Source organism: Brassica oleracea, chromosome C2 (assembly GCF_000695525.1).
Source record: "Brassica oleracea var. oleracea cultivar TO1000 chromosome C2, BOL, whole genome shotgun sequence".
Taxonomy (NCBI): Eukaryota; Viridiplantae; Streptophyta; class Magnoliopsida; order Brassicales; family Brassicaceae; genus Brassica; species Brassica oleracea.
The window spans coordinates 48,233,913-48,248,894 of NC_027749.1; the positions used below are offsets into that span (position 1 = coordinate 48,233,913).

The 14,982-nt window shown below is 33.5% G+C and overlaps 3 protein-coding genes across 4 annotated transcripts; all 3 read left to right on the plus strand.

Annotated features, from left to right (window-relative positions):
- Positions 1 to 2,225: 2,225 nt before the first annotated feature.
- On the plus strand, positions 2,226 to 2,660 carry LOC106324463 (glutathione S-transferase T3-like). Its single transcript, XM_013762425.1, has one exon. It carries the CDS (start codon positions 2,226 to 2,228, stop codon positions 2,658 to 2,660), a length of 435 nt encoding a protein of 144 aa, XP_013617879.1.
- Positions 2,661 to 2,696: 36 nt separating this feature from the next.
- On the plus strand, positions 2,697 to 3,518 carry LOC106324464 (glutathione S-transferase T2-like). The gene is made up of 2 exons (XM_013762426.1): positions 2,697 to 3,129; positions 3,457 to 3,518. The coding sequence occupies exons 1-2, from the start codon at positions 2,697 to 2,699 to the stop codon at positions 3,516 to 3,518; spliced, it is 495 nt and encodes a 164-aa protein (XP_013617880.1).
- Positions 3,519 to 4,557: 1,039 nt separating this feature from the next.
- On the plus strand, positions 4,558 to 14,883 carry LOC106322613 (uncharacterized protein At3g43530-like). 2 transcript variants are annotated; one of them, XM_013760687.1, is made up of 5 exons: positions 4,558 to 4,661; positions 13,038 to 13,820; positions 13,897 to 14,058; positions 14,148 to 14,649; positions 14,794 to 14,883. In XM_013760687.1, exons 2-5 carry the CDS (start codon positions 13,050 to 13,052, stop codon positions 14,805 to 14,807), a joined length of 1,449 nt encoding a protein of 482 aa, XP_013616141.1. In that variant the 5' UTR covers positions 4,558 to 4,661; positions 13,038 to 13,049; the 3' UTR covers positions 14,808 to 14,883. The 2 variants fall into 2 exon arrangements, with proteins under 2 accessions (XP_013616141.1, XP_013616140.1); XM_013760686.1 differs by lacking the exon at positions 4,558 to 4,661 and adding an exon at positions 7,784 to 8,110.
- The last annotated feature ends 99 nt before the right edge of the window (positions 14,884 to 14,982 follow it).

Here is a 14,982-nt window from a genome sequence, read left to right on the forward strand (position 1 = left end):
TTAGCTTTAAAACCAGCAACTATTACATTATAAAGTTTAAAAACCTGCTTGGTATCAAAGGTTTTAAAAGCTCTGACTGTTATAAATATATATTTATGATTCATTCCCAAAATGTATTATCTACTTCTTTCTATCTATTTTGTTTTTTATACAAGTTTATAAAATGTGTGGAATAGTTTTAAACAATAAATAAGTTAAAATCTATCAACAAATATATTTTATTTATTTATTATAGAAATAATAATTTAATCATTCGTAAATGTTTTAGTTACCATAGACAATAAGTTTTACGCTTTAACAAATTAATTTCAATAATAGTAGGTTATGATTTTTTCCTCATGTTAAAAATCTAACTAATTAATAATTAATAATAATTAATTTATCAATCATCATTTTTATTTTTTTGTTTTCTTGGTCAAAAATAGACAAAAGACAAAAAAAATTAGTTACCCACTTCTTTTAAAAAAAATAAAGAAAAATGCTTTAAAATCTTTAAAAATGACTGTAGAACAAGGTGAACAAAAAAACTGCTTCTTCTAAAAATGAGCTTTTAAGGCTTTATATATTTCTAAAATCTCAAATAATTTATTGGTAAATTATTGGATTTCATGGCTTTACATAACCACAAAGTCTCAATAGTCTCATTACCAATTGAACCATAAATTACTCAGAGACTAACTGGAAACAATATTATAAATGGTTTTAACTGATTTGAAATATATCTACAATTCAACCATTTAAACACCATAACTAAAATTTGGTTAATTTTTGTTCATTCTATCTTGCACCTTATATATAGTTTCCAATAAAAACAAAATTTGAATATTAAAATTTTTGAATTGCGTAAGACAAAAGCGATGAATAATCTAAAATTAGTTTATATTTTTCTATAGATACTTATATTTTTATAATATATTATAAAATTTATATATTTAAATAAACATGCTAAATATATAATTAAAATTAAAATTTAAACAAAAAACCCGGGCGTAGTCCGGGCCGACCCTAGTATGTTATATAAAACATAAGTATCAGGAAACTAATCATCTAGTGCTCTCGTTCAATTATTTAACTAGCTAGTTAGGTATTGTTTTTAGTGCATGCGTATCTCACATGATCGTTGAAGGCGTATCTCACATGATCGTTGAAGGCCTTCCCAATTTTGATCCAGAAATAAACTCAGAAAAAGATTTTATATAGGGCCAAAAGATTAATTTCGGGGACCAAAACGTGGGTCGAGAGAGGTCGCCAAGTCTCTTCTGTAACGTAACTCAATTACTGACATCTAGCATTTTGTCATAGTCCATACATATTTACGTAAAATATCACTGTATATTTCTTTTTTACCTCGCGATTGACTCAAGTTCAAAGAGTTAGGTCACCCGTCCAGGAAAAAATTGGAGTAAGAACACGACCATAAACTTATAAGGAATATTAATAACTCTAAAAGTCTAATCAATTCATTTAACTAATATGGTTAGAACATGTCTAATGGGAGTTCTTACGGTGGGATTCTTAGAGCAAGTACATCGGCGGGTTTAGTGATGGGTTCTTAGAGAAAAAAATAAATAAAAAAATAAATAAAAAATGCTATTAATGGACAGAACCGAGCCTTTAATAAGAGAGTTTAGAAGTGTTAATAACCCCTTACGTGGCAGCAGTGTATTGGCTTGATCTTTTTGCACGAAAGAGAAAAAAGTCGGATCTTCTGTTTTTGCATTCGTTTGGTCTTTCTCATCGACAAAATCGAAGAGTCTCTCTCTTGTCGATTCTGTTCTTCATCTCCGACGGAGATGATCCTTGATCCGTTTCGTCTGCCTCCGATTCTGTGTTTGTCTTGTTGGATTTCGTCGAAATCCCCTCAACGGATCTCTCTCTTCGTCGTGGGTTCTCTCGAAATCTCCAACGGAGATGATGTTTGATTCGTTTATCTCTTCGTCGTTGTTCTCCTCTAGATCCGTCCATGCAACCACTGTGAAGGTTCGGTTTCTTTTATATTTTGGATCATATTGATTTAAATTCCTTCGATAAGAATAGGAAAATCTTGTGTCGATGTCGAGATTTGTCTGACATTAACACATAACACCTACTAAACTCTCCTTAAAGTTGCTTTTAAAACCGAGCAACTCTCTCTTTCTCATTTCATATGTCCTTCTCCTTTCATATTTCCTTTCGTAAAACAGAAGAAGCTCTCCTTCTCCTTTTATAATTCCTTCTCCTGCGGTATGGATCCTTTTAGTCATCCTTGTAGCTTTCAAAACCTCTTAAACTCACAACAACCCAACACCTCCTTCTCCTTTGCCAGTCATGAACCTTCAATTGAACTCTCTGCCTCCGATGCATCTGTATTTGGTACACAATCCCCTGAAGATGCCACCGAAGATGCAGCCTTTGTGTCTGACCATAAAGAAAGACGGAAATGGTCACCAGTTGAAGATGTGGTGCTTATAAGTGCTTGGCTTAACACGTCGAAAGATCCGGTGACAGGAAATGAGCAAAAAGCTATTGCCTTTTGGAAGCGGATTGCGGTTTATTTTGCATCAATTCCTAAGCTTGCGGGTTTGCCAAAGCGAGAGCCTAGCAACTGTAAACAGAGGTGGGGGAAGATTAACAAGGGTGTTTTCAGGTTTGTTGGGTGTTATGAAGCGGCAACCAAATAGAAGTCTAGTGGGCAGAGTGAGAATGATGTGTTGATAATGGCTCATGACATCTTCTTTAATGATTACAAAGTAAAGTTTACACTCGAGCATGCTTGGTTGGAGCGTCGCCATGATCAGAAGTGGTCTGGAGCTTCTTCAACTAGAGATAAAGTTAGCTCAAAAAGAAGGAAGTTAGATGATAGCTCGGCACAGTCATCAACGTCTGTGGCAAGAGAGGATGAAGTAATGGCTCGTCCTGTTGGCGTGAAAGCAGCAAAGGCAAAAGGTAGAAGGAAGGCAATGGCTTCTGAAGATGAAGTGAAGAGCCAAGCGGAGTTTCAGAGCTGTTGGGATATAAGGCAGAAGGACTTTGCCTTGAAGGAGCAGCTTAACAAGCAAAAACTCCTTGACAGCTTGATTGCGAAGACAGAACCACTTAGTGAGCTTGAAATCGCCTTGAAAAATAAACTGATAACTGACATGTTGTCAAGTTAGTTTGATTGACTAGTTAGCTTGGTTTGTGCTCTGTCGAGTTAGTTTGCTTTGTGCTTAATGTCGAGTTGTTTGGTTTGTGGTTTATGTCGAGTTGTTTGGTTTGTGGTTAATGTCGAGTTGTTTGTTTGGTATTTAAGGGTATGTTAATCACTTTGTTGTTGATCCACCTATTGGTTAAGTTGTTGTTGTCTTGGTGTCTTTGTTGTTGGTTATGCTTATAAAGCTTTCACTTGTTCTTCTCTTTGTCTCTTTGTTGTATCTTTGTGATCAGTTATTCTCGTGTTGGTCTGATGTATCCTTTGTCTCTTTGTTTTTATTGCAGGTGGTATGGTATGGACAGTTGTGATGTTGTTGTCTCGGTTGGATTATTTTGTGATCCCGTGACACAAGGCCAACATGTGACACAAGGAGACAGTATGAGACAGTAAAGCTTATGAGTTGTATCATGTGTATTATGAGACAATAAAGCTTGTAACACAAGGAGACACAAGAAATTTTTTCCATGTATTATTTGTTGTATTTTGTGATCCCGTGACGCAATCCCGTGTACCAAAACTAAGCATTAGCTTCTTTATAAATTGAAAAGCTTCTTTATAAATTGTACCAACACTCATCAATAGCTTCTTTCTTATCAACTTCCACAACTCACATTGTTGCTTCTTTCTTATTTTCCACAACTCACAACAACTCCGAGAGAGAGCAAGAGCTTCTTTTTTATTTTCTACAACTCACATTTTTGTTTCTTTCTTTTCAATCGTGCTTCTCTCATATTTTTCTCTAAATAATCAAATCTTTCTTAACATTTTCTAAATGGCATCTTCTTCTTCTAATAATTTCGAGGAGATGGATGAAAAGTTAGATCAAAATTTTGATCAACAATTCGAAAATCTCTTAATTCAATATGAAAATCATCAAGAAGCATCAAGGGCAAAAAAAAGAAACGAGCCTACATTGAAAGACAACGAGAACAAACACACATGCAGTTATGGAACGATTATTTTAGTGAAGATGCAACATATCCTTCTCACATGTTTCGACGCCGTTTTCGAATGAACAAGCCTTTGTTCATGCGTATTGTTGATCGACTCTCCGCTGAAATCCCCTACTTTCAAAAAGGAAGAGATGCTACTGGAAGGTTCGGTCACTCTGCGTTACAAAAGGCAACAGCAGCAATTCGTATGATGGCGTATGGTTTCCCGGCTGATGCGGTCGACGAATACCTCCGACTTGGTGAGACCACCGCGCTTTTATGTTTGGAACATTTTGTTGAAGGAATCATAAATTTATTTGGAGATGAGTATCTAAGAAGACCCACGGCAGAAGATCTTCAACGACTACTTGATATTGGAGAGATACGCGGATTTCCCGGGATGATAGGAATCATTAATTGTATGCATTGGGAGTGGAAGAATTGTCTGACCGCATGGAAAGGTCAATATACACGTGGATCAGGAAATCCAACAATCGTTTTAGAGGCTGTAGCGTCACAAGACTTGTGGATATGGCACGCGTTTTTCGGACCTCCAGGTACATTAAACGATATTAATGTTCTTGATCGATCACCGGTTTTTGATGATATATTACAAGGTCGAGCTCCAAAAGTTTATTACATTGTCAACGGACACAAGTACCATTTGGCTTACTATCTCACAGATGGTATATATCCTAAATGAGCTACTTTTGCCCAATCTATTCCACTTCCGCAAGGTCCGAAAGCAACCTTATATTCTACACATCAAGAAGTTGTACGTAAAGATGTCGAGCGTGCTTTTGGGGTCTTACAAGCTCGATTTGCCATTGTCAAAAATCCACCTCTTTTGTGAGATAAAATAAAAATTGGCAAGATAATACGAGCATGTATCATTCTACATAATATGATCGTAGAAGACGAACGAGATGGGTACACTCAGTTTGATGTATCAGTTTTCGCACAACCGAAATCAAACCGAAGTTCACATGTGGATTTCACATATTCTAAAGATATGCCTTCAAATCTTGGCAATATGATGAGCATTCGGAATCGAGTTCGTGATAAAACAATACATCAACAATTGAAGGTTGATTTGGTTGAGAATATATGGCAAAAATTTGGAACAAATCAAGATTTCAACTAATCAGCCTTTTCCAGTTTACGATTTATATTTGTATTTTTCATATGTTTTTATGTCATTTATATTAAAAATTTTATGTATGCTTTTATTTTAAATCATTCTACTTAAGAAAAAAAAATTATTTAAGATCCCCTATGAGGTTCTCCCATTGGAGGAGGGAGAATTAATTCGCAATAACAAAGGTTCTAAACTAATCAAATCAACTTATTATCCATTAATTAAATCATAAGAACCCATTAAAAATTGAAAGAATAACACTGAAAGGCAGTTTATGAGTTTTATTAACACAATAGGACACTTATCACTACTCAGACACTTTTTTCTAACTAAATCTCATTTTTCACTCATACACTAACTAAATAACATTGACAGCTAATACCCATTACGCTAACTAAAATAAAGTGGGCCCTATAACTTTCTTCTTCCTATTCACAATAAAATGGGACTCTGTAACTTTATTCTTCTTCTTCCCCTTTATACTTCTCTGTAATTTTTATAAATGAAATCTGATTCTTCCAAATTCATTTTTCCAGAAAAGTTATCTTTAATCATTATCTTTTTTTTTCTAAGCTATCTTTTGAGATATATGAAGATACATGGCTGATGGTAGTGTAGTGATGGCGTATTCGACGACAACATCAGCGGTAGAGACGTTGGCGACTCGTCTATGAACTACCATAAACATCTTCTCGTCACTCTGACTTATTATTGCCATGAATTAGGATTGAATACTATTACATCTAGGTAAAAATACATAAAAAAAAAAAATAAGTTGAGAATATAAAGAATCGTGGAAAATAGGCGAGATATGCCGAGATTATGGTTTCTGGTTGACAATGGCTAAGGAAGAAGATGAGGTTATTTTCATAATTTTGCAACATTTATGAAAAAAAAGAAAAATCGTGTGTACATTACATCTAAACTGTACATGTGTACACTTAATTTTGTATTATACATCAAAGTGATTGTGTAGACATTTTGGCTTTTTGTAAGTTTTCTATCTAAATAACTAAGCTTCCGCGATTTCATGAACTCACATAATGTACATGTGAACTTTTTTCCTTCTTCCCTTGTACACGCAGGGTTGGGCATCCTTGAAATCTGACTGAACCTAAATATCATTCTTCACACCTTCTTTAAGAGCTTCTGATTAATGCGTGTGTTTTCATGCTAGTTTCATAGCAGGTCTTAGTTTGATTAATTTATGGTTGTTTTACATATGTACACTATCGTATTTTCTCGTACATATGTACACCACCATATTTTATGTACACATGTACACATTTTCTTGTCATCGTTGTTTGATGTCCACATGTACACATATTTAATGTACATTCCCCCCCCCCCCCCCCCCAAAACCCCTCCCCACCAAAAACCTACCACAAGTTTAGTGCCATGTATAAATGGTTGTTCCCACATTGTCCATATGGACATTGAACATGTACATGTACATATTTACTAATATTACACAACATTGTTGTTTACTGTCCACATATACGCATATGTAATGTACATCCTACCTGTAAAACCCAACTACAAGTTTAGCACCATGTACATATGTATGAGGTTTCCATATTGTCCATATGGACACTTACCAAGTACATGTACAAATTTACCAATATTACACCACATCTAAAGATTACTCACTATGTACACATGTACAAATTTGCTTTGTGCATATGTGCACTAATTGGATATGTTCAAACTTACCAATATCAGAACACAGCTGAATGCAATATATCTGATAAAATAGTGTACATACTTGTAAATTTCTTTTATAAGTAAATGTTAAACACGCAACCACCTTTAGATGTGTTTACAAATTATTAATATAATAGTGTACATACACATTATTATCCATGTGTACGACCCATGAATGCGTACATATTTTGTTTATTTTTAATTTTTTTTAATCAGTGGCATTTTAGTAAATATGTCTTCGTCTTCCCCAAATTTTTAGGGTTTTCTTCAAAAATTTTACGGCCGCCATTGATTTCTTTCACATAATCTTTCATTCTTTTATGTTTTAATTATATATTACACTTCAAGATCGTAGTTTTATCATTTATAGAATATTTTTCAAATTCAGATTTCAAAAATAGTGAGTTTTTTATCAAGGAAGATGAGTTAAAGAGCACAAGGGGAGATGAACTGAAGATCACAAGGGCTCAAGGAAGATGAGTCTGAAGTGTTTGAGATCTTCGTGTCTTCTTCTTCTTGTTTGGAACGATTAAGAGAATAAAATTTATTTTTGGCTAGAAAGAAAAAAAGAAACAACGATAAAAGAAGAAGAAAAAGAAAGAGAAATTGATGGATCCCACTAGTTTAAAAACCTATTTTCTCATTCTGTTTTAGTTGAGATAAACTACCTCAGTAGTTGAAACTGTCTCTGAGTATAATAAAAACTCAGAAACTGTCTTTAAACGTAAATCACTTTTAAAAATTTCAATGGATGGAGGTGGTCTTCGCAACCAAATTGACGGAGACATAACTGGATAAATATGTCTCGAAATTATCTTTCAATATTTTCCTCCGAAATATAACATCGCATCGTTCTAATCCAGCTCATTGAAGAGTATTAATTAAATAAAAATAATTAAGCTCGTGACGTACGGCACCTCCTTAAACAGCAAACCTACTTTCACAAAAATAGCATATTCTCTCTCCCTCTTTCTCCTCTTTTCTTATCACTCGCTCTCTCTCCAGTGCATGTGTCGTGATGGTGGCGGTGAAAGAAAAAAGAAGCATAGAAGAAGGGCCTTTGAAGCTCAAGAACCCAAACGCCGATTCAGACTGTCGTATTACTCATGTGTTATCTTCAGCACTTTCCTCGCCGTCTGTGTCTCCTTCTCCTTTGGTGTTGCTGTTAGTTTACGTTTGCTTTGCCTCTTTTTCCTTTTTATTTATTTATTTTTTGACAACTTTCCTTTTTGTTTAAAAATTGTTAGTTAATCGAAAAATAGACTAGCCAAATCTCCTATATATTAAAAGAAAAACATTATCATTTATTATTTTTACACTATATTGTACACGTGACAGCATCACATCGATTTCAATTTGAACATAATGATGTGTCAGTCTTACAATCATTTAACAATTTATGTGTTTACACACTAATTTTTTAATTTCACCGCTGACAATTTAATGTGTTCACTTTTTTTTTTTAATCATTTTATTTTTAATTCTTGCATTTTTAACATTTGTATTAGTAATTGTAGTAAACTGAAATCTTCTCTGTACAACAACTCAATAACATCATTCTGAAAGAAAAAAATTACAAAACCATTAAGATTTACATCAACTAAAATGCTAGAATGAGAATTTTTTAGAAATTGAAACTTTCGTATCTTACCGAACTTAGCCATAGTTAAGGTTTTTGTACACGAAGGCAATATGATTTAAGAAAATTGAAGTAAACACCGCACAAAAAGCCAAATCTTTAATTTAGCTAAATATTGATTTCGTGTGCTAGCAATATACTGCAATGTAAATTGAGGTAAAATATCTGGATCAGCCATTATCTTGTACCGATTTCAAATTTATTAAGAAAATTGAGGTAAAATATTTGGATCCGAAGTATATTTGAAAGTAAACTAGATACAAACTAAAACTGATTAAGTACTCAGATGGATTTTAAAATTTAATATCGAGATAACCAGATCTGAATCTGATCCAAACTAAAATATTTTAGATACCAAAAATATCTAAATCACAGTTACATACTTAAATATGTTATTTATTTTAAATTTTATATCTATTAGATATTCAAAAATATGAAAATATCTAAAAATTATCAACATAGTCACAAGTAAATATCTAAAAATAACAAAAAAATGTTCAAAATATTGAAAATATTTATTTGTTCTCCATCCAAATATTTAAATTGAACAATTTTTTATATAAAATTAAATATTTAGTCTTACATTATTCAAATTTTTATGTTTTATATTATTTTATTTTTGGATTTTGAAGATTTAAGTATATTTGGATTTTTGTTAAAAAAAATAGATAATTAAAATGGGTACATGAACTCGAATTCGAACCAAAATGGCAATGATTTGAACCAAATTTAAACCAAATCTAAACCAAAAGTTGTAAATATTGGAATACGATTTAAATTTTTAACTCTAAAAATCTGAAATCCTAATAAATCAACTGAATCCGAACGGAAGTATAGATTTTCATCCCTAAAAAAAGCTATATAACAATTTTTTAGTACAACATGCAATAAATAATCTAATAAACTATTTCATTTTGTGCAAAGCGCGGATTACTACCTAGTTGAAATATTAAAAGCGTGGAAACAAAAACAATACATGCAGTAATACCATATAGTATACTAGGGTAGATCCGCGCTACGCGCGGGATTTATATTTGTTAATTTTATTATGTTCAAATTTTTCGTTTTTAGTAAGAGTTTGGATATACAATCATTGTTAGGCATTATTTATGTGAAATCTTTGTTTATATAAAATATTAGGATATTGGATGCCCAATTTGTTGTTGATTTAATTTTTATATACGAACGAAGCAATGTAAATATTTATTTATATAAGATATTAGGAGATTAAATGTAAAAGACACTGTTGACTAAATATCTATATATGATAATTACAATTGTTTGAATAGAGCAATGTTAGATCTTTTTTTTTTTCTAAACTAAATTTTGAAAAATACTTATATTGATTATGTAATAATTGACTTATATTTATTATGTAATAATTGTTACTTGTAATTTCTACAATTTGCACACAAAAGATCTGTGATTCACTCTTTTTATCTGCATGAGTTTTAATAAAATATGAAAATATCGTAAATCATTTTTTCATGAAATTCTATATTTATTTTTGAAACTTATATATTTAAAACTATAGTATATATTTTCATAAAATTATTTATTTTGACTAAATTTTCACCAATCTTAAGTTTTATTAAACATTTTAACTCAGTAGTTTAAAAACACTGAGTTATACTTTGGAGCATTATGTATTAGCTTTATTATATTTTGTTGTTTTATTATATTTTATTTTTCCAAACTGATTTTTTTTCATTATGTATTAGTTTTTGGTTATAATTTTTCATTATTATTTTCTTAATTCTATAAATTTATCTTGGTGAACATAAGATGAAATACAATTCGGTGAGTTGATAATTTTTAGTCATATATTTTATATATTTTTGAAATATTTTATGTATTTTCATTTGATTTAGATGATGACTAAAATTTTAGTTAAGTTCAGATTATTTTAATTAAATTTTCATTTTTATTTGTTATATTTTGTATGTTTTTTTTTTTTAATTTTGTAATGTTTAAAAATTCTGTTTTGATTATATATTAACAATTTATTTTGGTTTTCAAAATATTTTAAATAATTTTCTTACGTTAAATTTGGTAACAGAAAAGAAGAAGATTTTCCTAGATTTTTTTTTCCTATTTCTTTTGATGAAAGATAAAAAAAAATATTTTCTATTTTTTTTTTATGAAGGTTTTATGATTTTTGAAATTTTTGTATTTTTAATTATATTATGTAGTTGTTGCTAAATTAACATATGCTGTTTGAATGATGAGTGCAAAAAAGTTCGTTGAAAAATAAACTACCAATTGCGAAGGATTTATAGGTTATTAAATATTTTATTAATATATTTGATTTAAATACTCAAATGATTTAAAAATATGTATTGATATCTCAAAACCTAGTGCAATTATCGTCAGGTGGAAGGGAATTTATATAAAACAAATTCACATATCAATTTTACATTTCATGGTCAACGTCATTGCCAGTTTTTAATTATTCACTTACAAAAGTCATTCCAATTATTCAAAACCCACCAATTTTATAACTCCTTAACTAATATAATTAACCTTCCAATGGGTTTAAACACTTATCGTTTTTATCACATTCCTTTGACCATATCGTCTTCTAGTACTTCTTCCTCAGCAATGTTTTCAAACTACCTTGCACTTAACCACACTACCGTACACATAAAGGCCTGGTTGAACCATAGCCCAAACCAGATCCTTAAACCGGTCACCACCAGTTGCTTCCATTTAAACCAGATCAAGCCAGTAGTCTTTCTCCGAGTTCACCGAGTTAGCTAATAGATGAACCAACCAAACACTCTTCGACGCACCAACGCTTCAATTGGTTTTCAATAAACAATAAAACTATGTAAATCGTTCACCAGTAAAAGCGGTTCAGGCCAGAGACTCTGTTCCAACAAAGCATCCAAACGCAGTCACTCATTTTCCGGTCACAAAATTGGCTAAACTCGTCTGAGAAATGCTTCGTTACTCTGCTCGATGGTTGCTCTCTGGAGGATCAAATGCAGGGATGCACCAGGAGGGCACAAAAAAATCTAGAATAGACCCCTTCTTTTTTTATTTTTTTAATGAATTAAAAATAAATCAAGATTAAATAGAAAATACCACAAAACCTAAAACTTCAATACATTTACATATCCAACCAGTCACCCACCCACTTACAATTAACCCGACCCGACCCGTGTTTTAATAACCCTAAATCCTTAAATTCTTTGTCTTCGACAAAACCAATGAAACCTACAGAGTAAATCACGATCTCCCTCTATCTCCCATTACTAATCAAACTCGGCAACAATCATCTTGAATCTCATCTATTTCTCCAATTTCGTATCACTCATTGAGAAACTATGTCTCCAAAGACTCGACTCGCCGAAAAAAAAAACAAAGAAGATGCGCTGGAGAAGAAGAAGAACGAGTCAATGGCGAAGAAGAAGAAAGCTCGGGCGGAGAAGAAGAAAGCTGCGGCGGAGAAGAGGAAAGCTGTGAGGGAGAAGAAGAAGAAGGACTCCGCGAGAAAGAAAAAAGAAACATTAGTGAAAAGAAGGAGAGAGGCCGTGAAAAAAAAGAGAGATGCGGCGAAGAAGAAGACTGAAACCGAGACCGCAGAGAAGAAGAGGAAGCGAAACAGTGGTGTCGACGGTGGGTCCTTGTCGAATCCAACCAAGCGGGCTCGGAACACCGCATCTCCACCAGAACAGGAACATCAAGGCGATCATTCCCCAGCACCATCAGCGGAATTGCCTTCTCAGGCCGATGTCGAGGGTACACCAGGCCCAGCGCATCCGAGTGAGCCACAAAAATCACCTACTCAGGCACCTAGTGAGGCCGAGAATCCACTGCAACCTCCAGTAACCTCACTTTCAATCTAAGAATCTGCCACAAATTGTCCTTCACATCGTATAGACAATCACGATGAGGAGATTGTATCCAACAATAGAGATTCACACAAAAGATTGTATCCAACAATAGAGATTCACTCACACCCGAGGCTGCCATTGACCATACTGCGCAAAGAACGGTAAACAACTCAATTTACAATAGTTTTGAAAATGTCTATGATTGGGTTGAACTAACAAATAGGTGGAATTATATAAGTAATGTAATGGTACAAATAAAAGAATGAAACTAGTTTAACTAGTAATAATATGTTGTAAAAGAAACTTAGTGGAACTAGTATAACTAGTACAACCACGCTAAGTATAACTAATATAACCGGTACAACTATCAAAAGTATAACTAGTTTAACTAATACAACTCAGTATCGTATAACTAGTACAACTAAAAGAGTGAAAATGATGTAACTGGTAATAATATATTGTAAACAAATTCAGTGGAACTAGTATAACTAGTACGACCACATTTCTTATAACTAATATAACTAGTACAACTAGATTAATTGTGATGTGTAACTTATAATACTTGTACAACTATGGTTTAATATTTCTGTAATTTTGTTTTGTTTTTTTGCAGGAGGCTGAGGATATGGCGATAAACCCCCTTAGACCAAATGAGTTTTTCTTCAAACCGAAGGATTATCGGAAGTCTTGTAAGCTTCAATCAAGATGCCACCAATACAAATTTATGACGATCCTTGGGGAGTTAGATGAATCAGAAAAGAGGTGGTTTCTCGAACACCCACAGTTCAAGCACTTGTTCCACATGGTTTGTACCTCAACTAGAAAGATGATGGGATTGTGGATGTTGCTACTCCGCACCATTGTTACGCATAAGAGTCGGCAAGCGTGGTTTTCTGTAAATGGTGTTCCGATTCGGTACTCGATTAGGGAACACGGTATCATCTCAGGTTTATACTGCCACCAGTATCCTGAAAATTATCAGAGTGGCTTGAGCATGATGTTTGCGGAGAAACAGTTTAGGAAAATGTTCATGAAGAAGCTGAAGAAGCTGAAGAATAAGAAGAAGAAACCAGAGGAAGAGGAACTAAAGGTGACAGTTCAGGATGTGGAAGAGAAGCTTTCGCAGATGAAGCTAGATCGTACCAATGACCGGCTGAAGGTGGCTATTCTGTACTTTTTGGCCACAGTTATAGATGAGAAGTCCAAATATGGAGGCCCCATCGATCGTTTTCTTCTGCAAATTATTGATGATCTAGAGCTGTGTAATAAATTTCCATGGGGACGTTTCACGTTTGATCACTGCATGAAAGAGATCAAACATGTGAAGGATCATTTTAGAAGAGGACTGCCCGAAAACCCGAAATGGACATTTCCTGGGTTCATCAACCCTTTAGAAGTAAATTGCATGAATATTTCAGAAGCATATAACATATGATGTATGAACTAATATGTTTGCTTGCAATGATGTGCAGATATTGGCATTTGAATGCATTCCTGTCCTGAAGGCAGAATTTAGAGAACCTGTGCCAAACTACGACCCTAGTTGTCCAAGAATGTGCAAGTGGAAGTTCACATCAACTGGGACAACAGGATATGCACTGGAAGAACTTTATAAGGCTCTTGGAAACACAAAGGTGAAAATTTAGTAAGATGTTTGTGGAATTTTTGATGAAACTTTGGGTTCAGTAAACTTAATAATGCTTAATCTGTTTTTTTTTTTCAGACAATTTCTAGCATTTTGCCACCAATTGAACGTGAGCAACAAGTTATCTACCAGACAATGGACGAAGGATGTTGGGAAGATATGGAACTTTTAGATGATGGGGATGATGATGATGCAATTGTTGATGTATGGAACAAGTTCAAAGTTCAGGAAAGAGGGCAGATATTTTGGGAGGATATCTGCAAGGAAGATATTAAGTCTCGAAGTCTAGAGATAGAACAGCTAGAAGGGGATCAACTGGAGGAGGAGGAGCATGAGGCTGGGAACGAGCCTCCAAGGATTGTCGGTGGAGAAGCTGTGGCAGATCTTGAAAGTTTAAAAGAAACGGTGATGAGTCTGATGAGTCTGATGACTACAATGGAAGGGAATGTTAATAACAAGCTTGAGGGTTTTGACAGAAGACTAAAAATGTTGGAAGGAGATAGTATTGGGAGAGAAGGTTTTGAAAATATGGACTTTCAATATAATGAAGATGGTGAAACGTCTGGACAGCAAGAGAAAGGTATAATTACATTTTAAAAAGTATTCTTGTTGTGTGTTGTTCTTGTGTTGTGTGTTGTTTTTGTGTTGTGTGTGGACAAAAAGACAAAGGTATAAATACAATATTAATCTTGTGTTCTGTGTTGTTCTTGTTGCGGGTAATGAGGACGAAGAGGATGAGGATGATGGGAAGAAGGCTAAGAATGATGATGATAATGGCGAGAAGGATGATACTGAGAAAGAGCATGAGGACGAGGAGGCTGAGGATGATGGGAATGAGCATGAGAACGATGGGAAAGAGCCTGAAAAGGAGCTAGAGGTGCAGCCAGAAAAAGAGGCAACTGGTAACTTGTTG

Coding starts and splice junctions, on each gene's coding strand:
- LOC106322613 (XM_013760686.1), top strand. CDS start 7,955: ATGTGTCGTGATGGTGGCGGTGAAAGAAAAAAGAAGCATAGAAGAAGG. Junction 13,821..13,896: donor GGTTCATCAACCCTTTAGAA/GTAAATTGCATG, acceptor AATGATGTGCAG/ATATTGGCATTTGAATGCAT. Junction 14,059..14,147: donor AGGCTCTTGGAAACACAAAG/GTGAAAATTTAG, acceptor TTTTTTTTTCAG/ACAATTTCTAGCATTTTGCC.
- LOC106324464 (XM_013762426.1), top strand. CDS start 2,697: ATGGCTCATGACATCTTCTTTAATGATTACAAAGTAAAGTTTACACTC. Junction 3,130..3,456: donor GATAACTGACATGTTGTCAA/GTTAGTTTGATT, acceptor TTTTTATTGCAG/GTGGTATGGTATGGACAGTT.
- LOC106324463 (XM_013762425.1), top strand. CDS start 2,226: ATGGATCCTTTTAGTCATCCTTGTAGCTTTCAAAACCTCTTAAACTCA.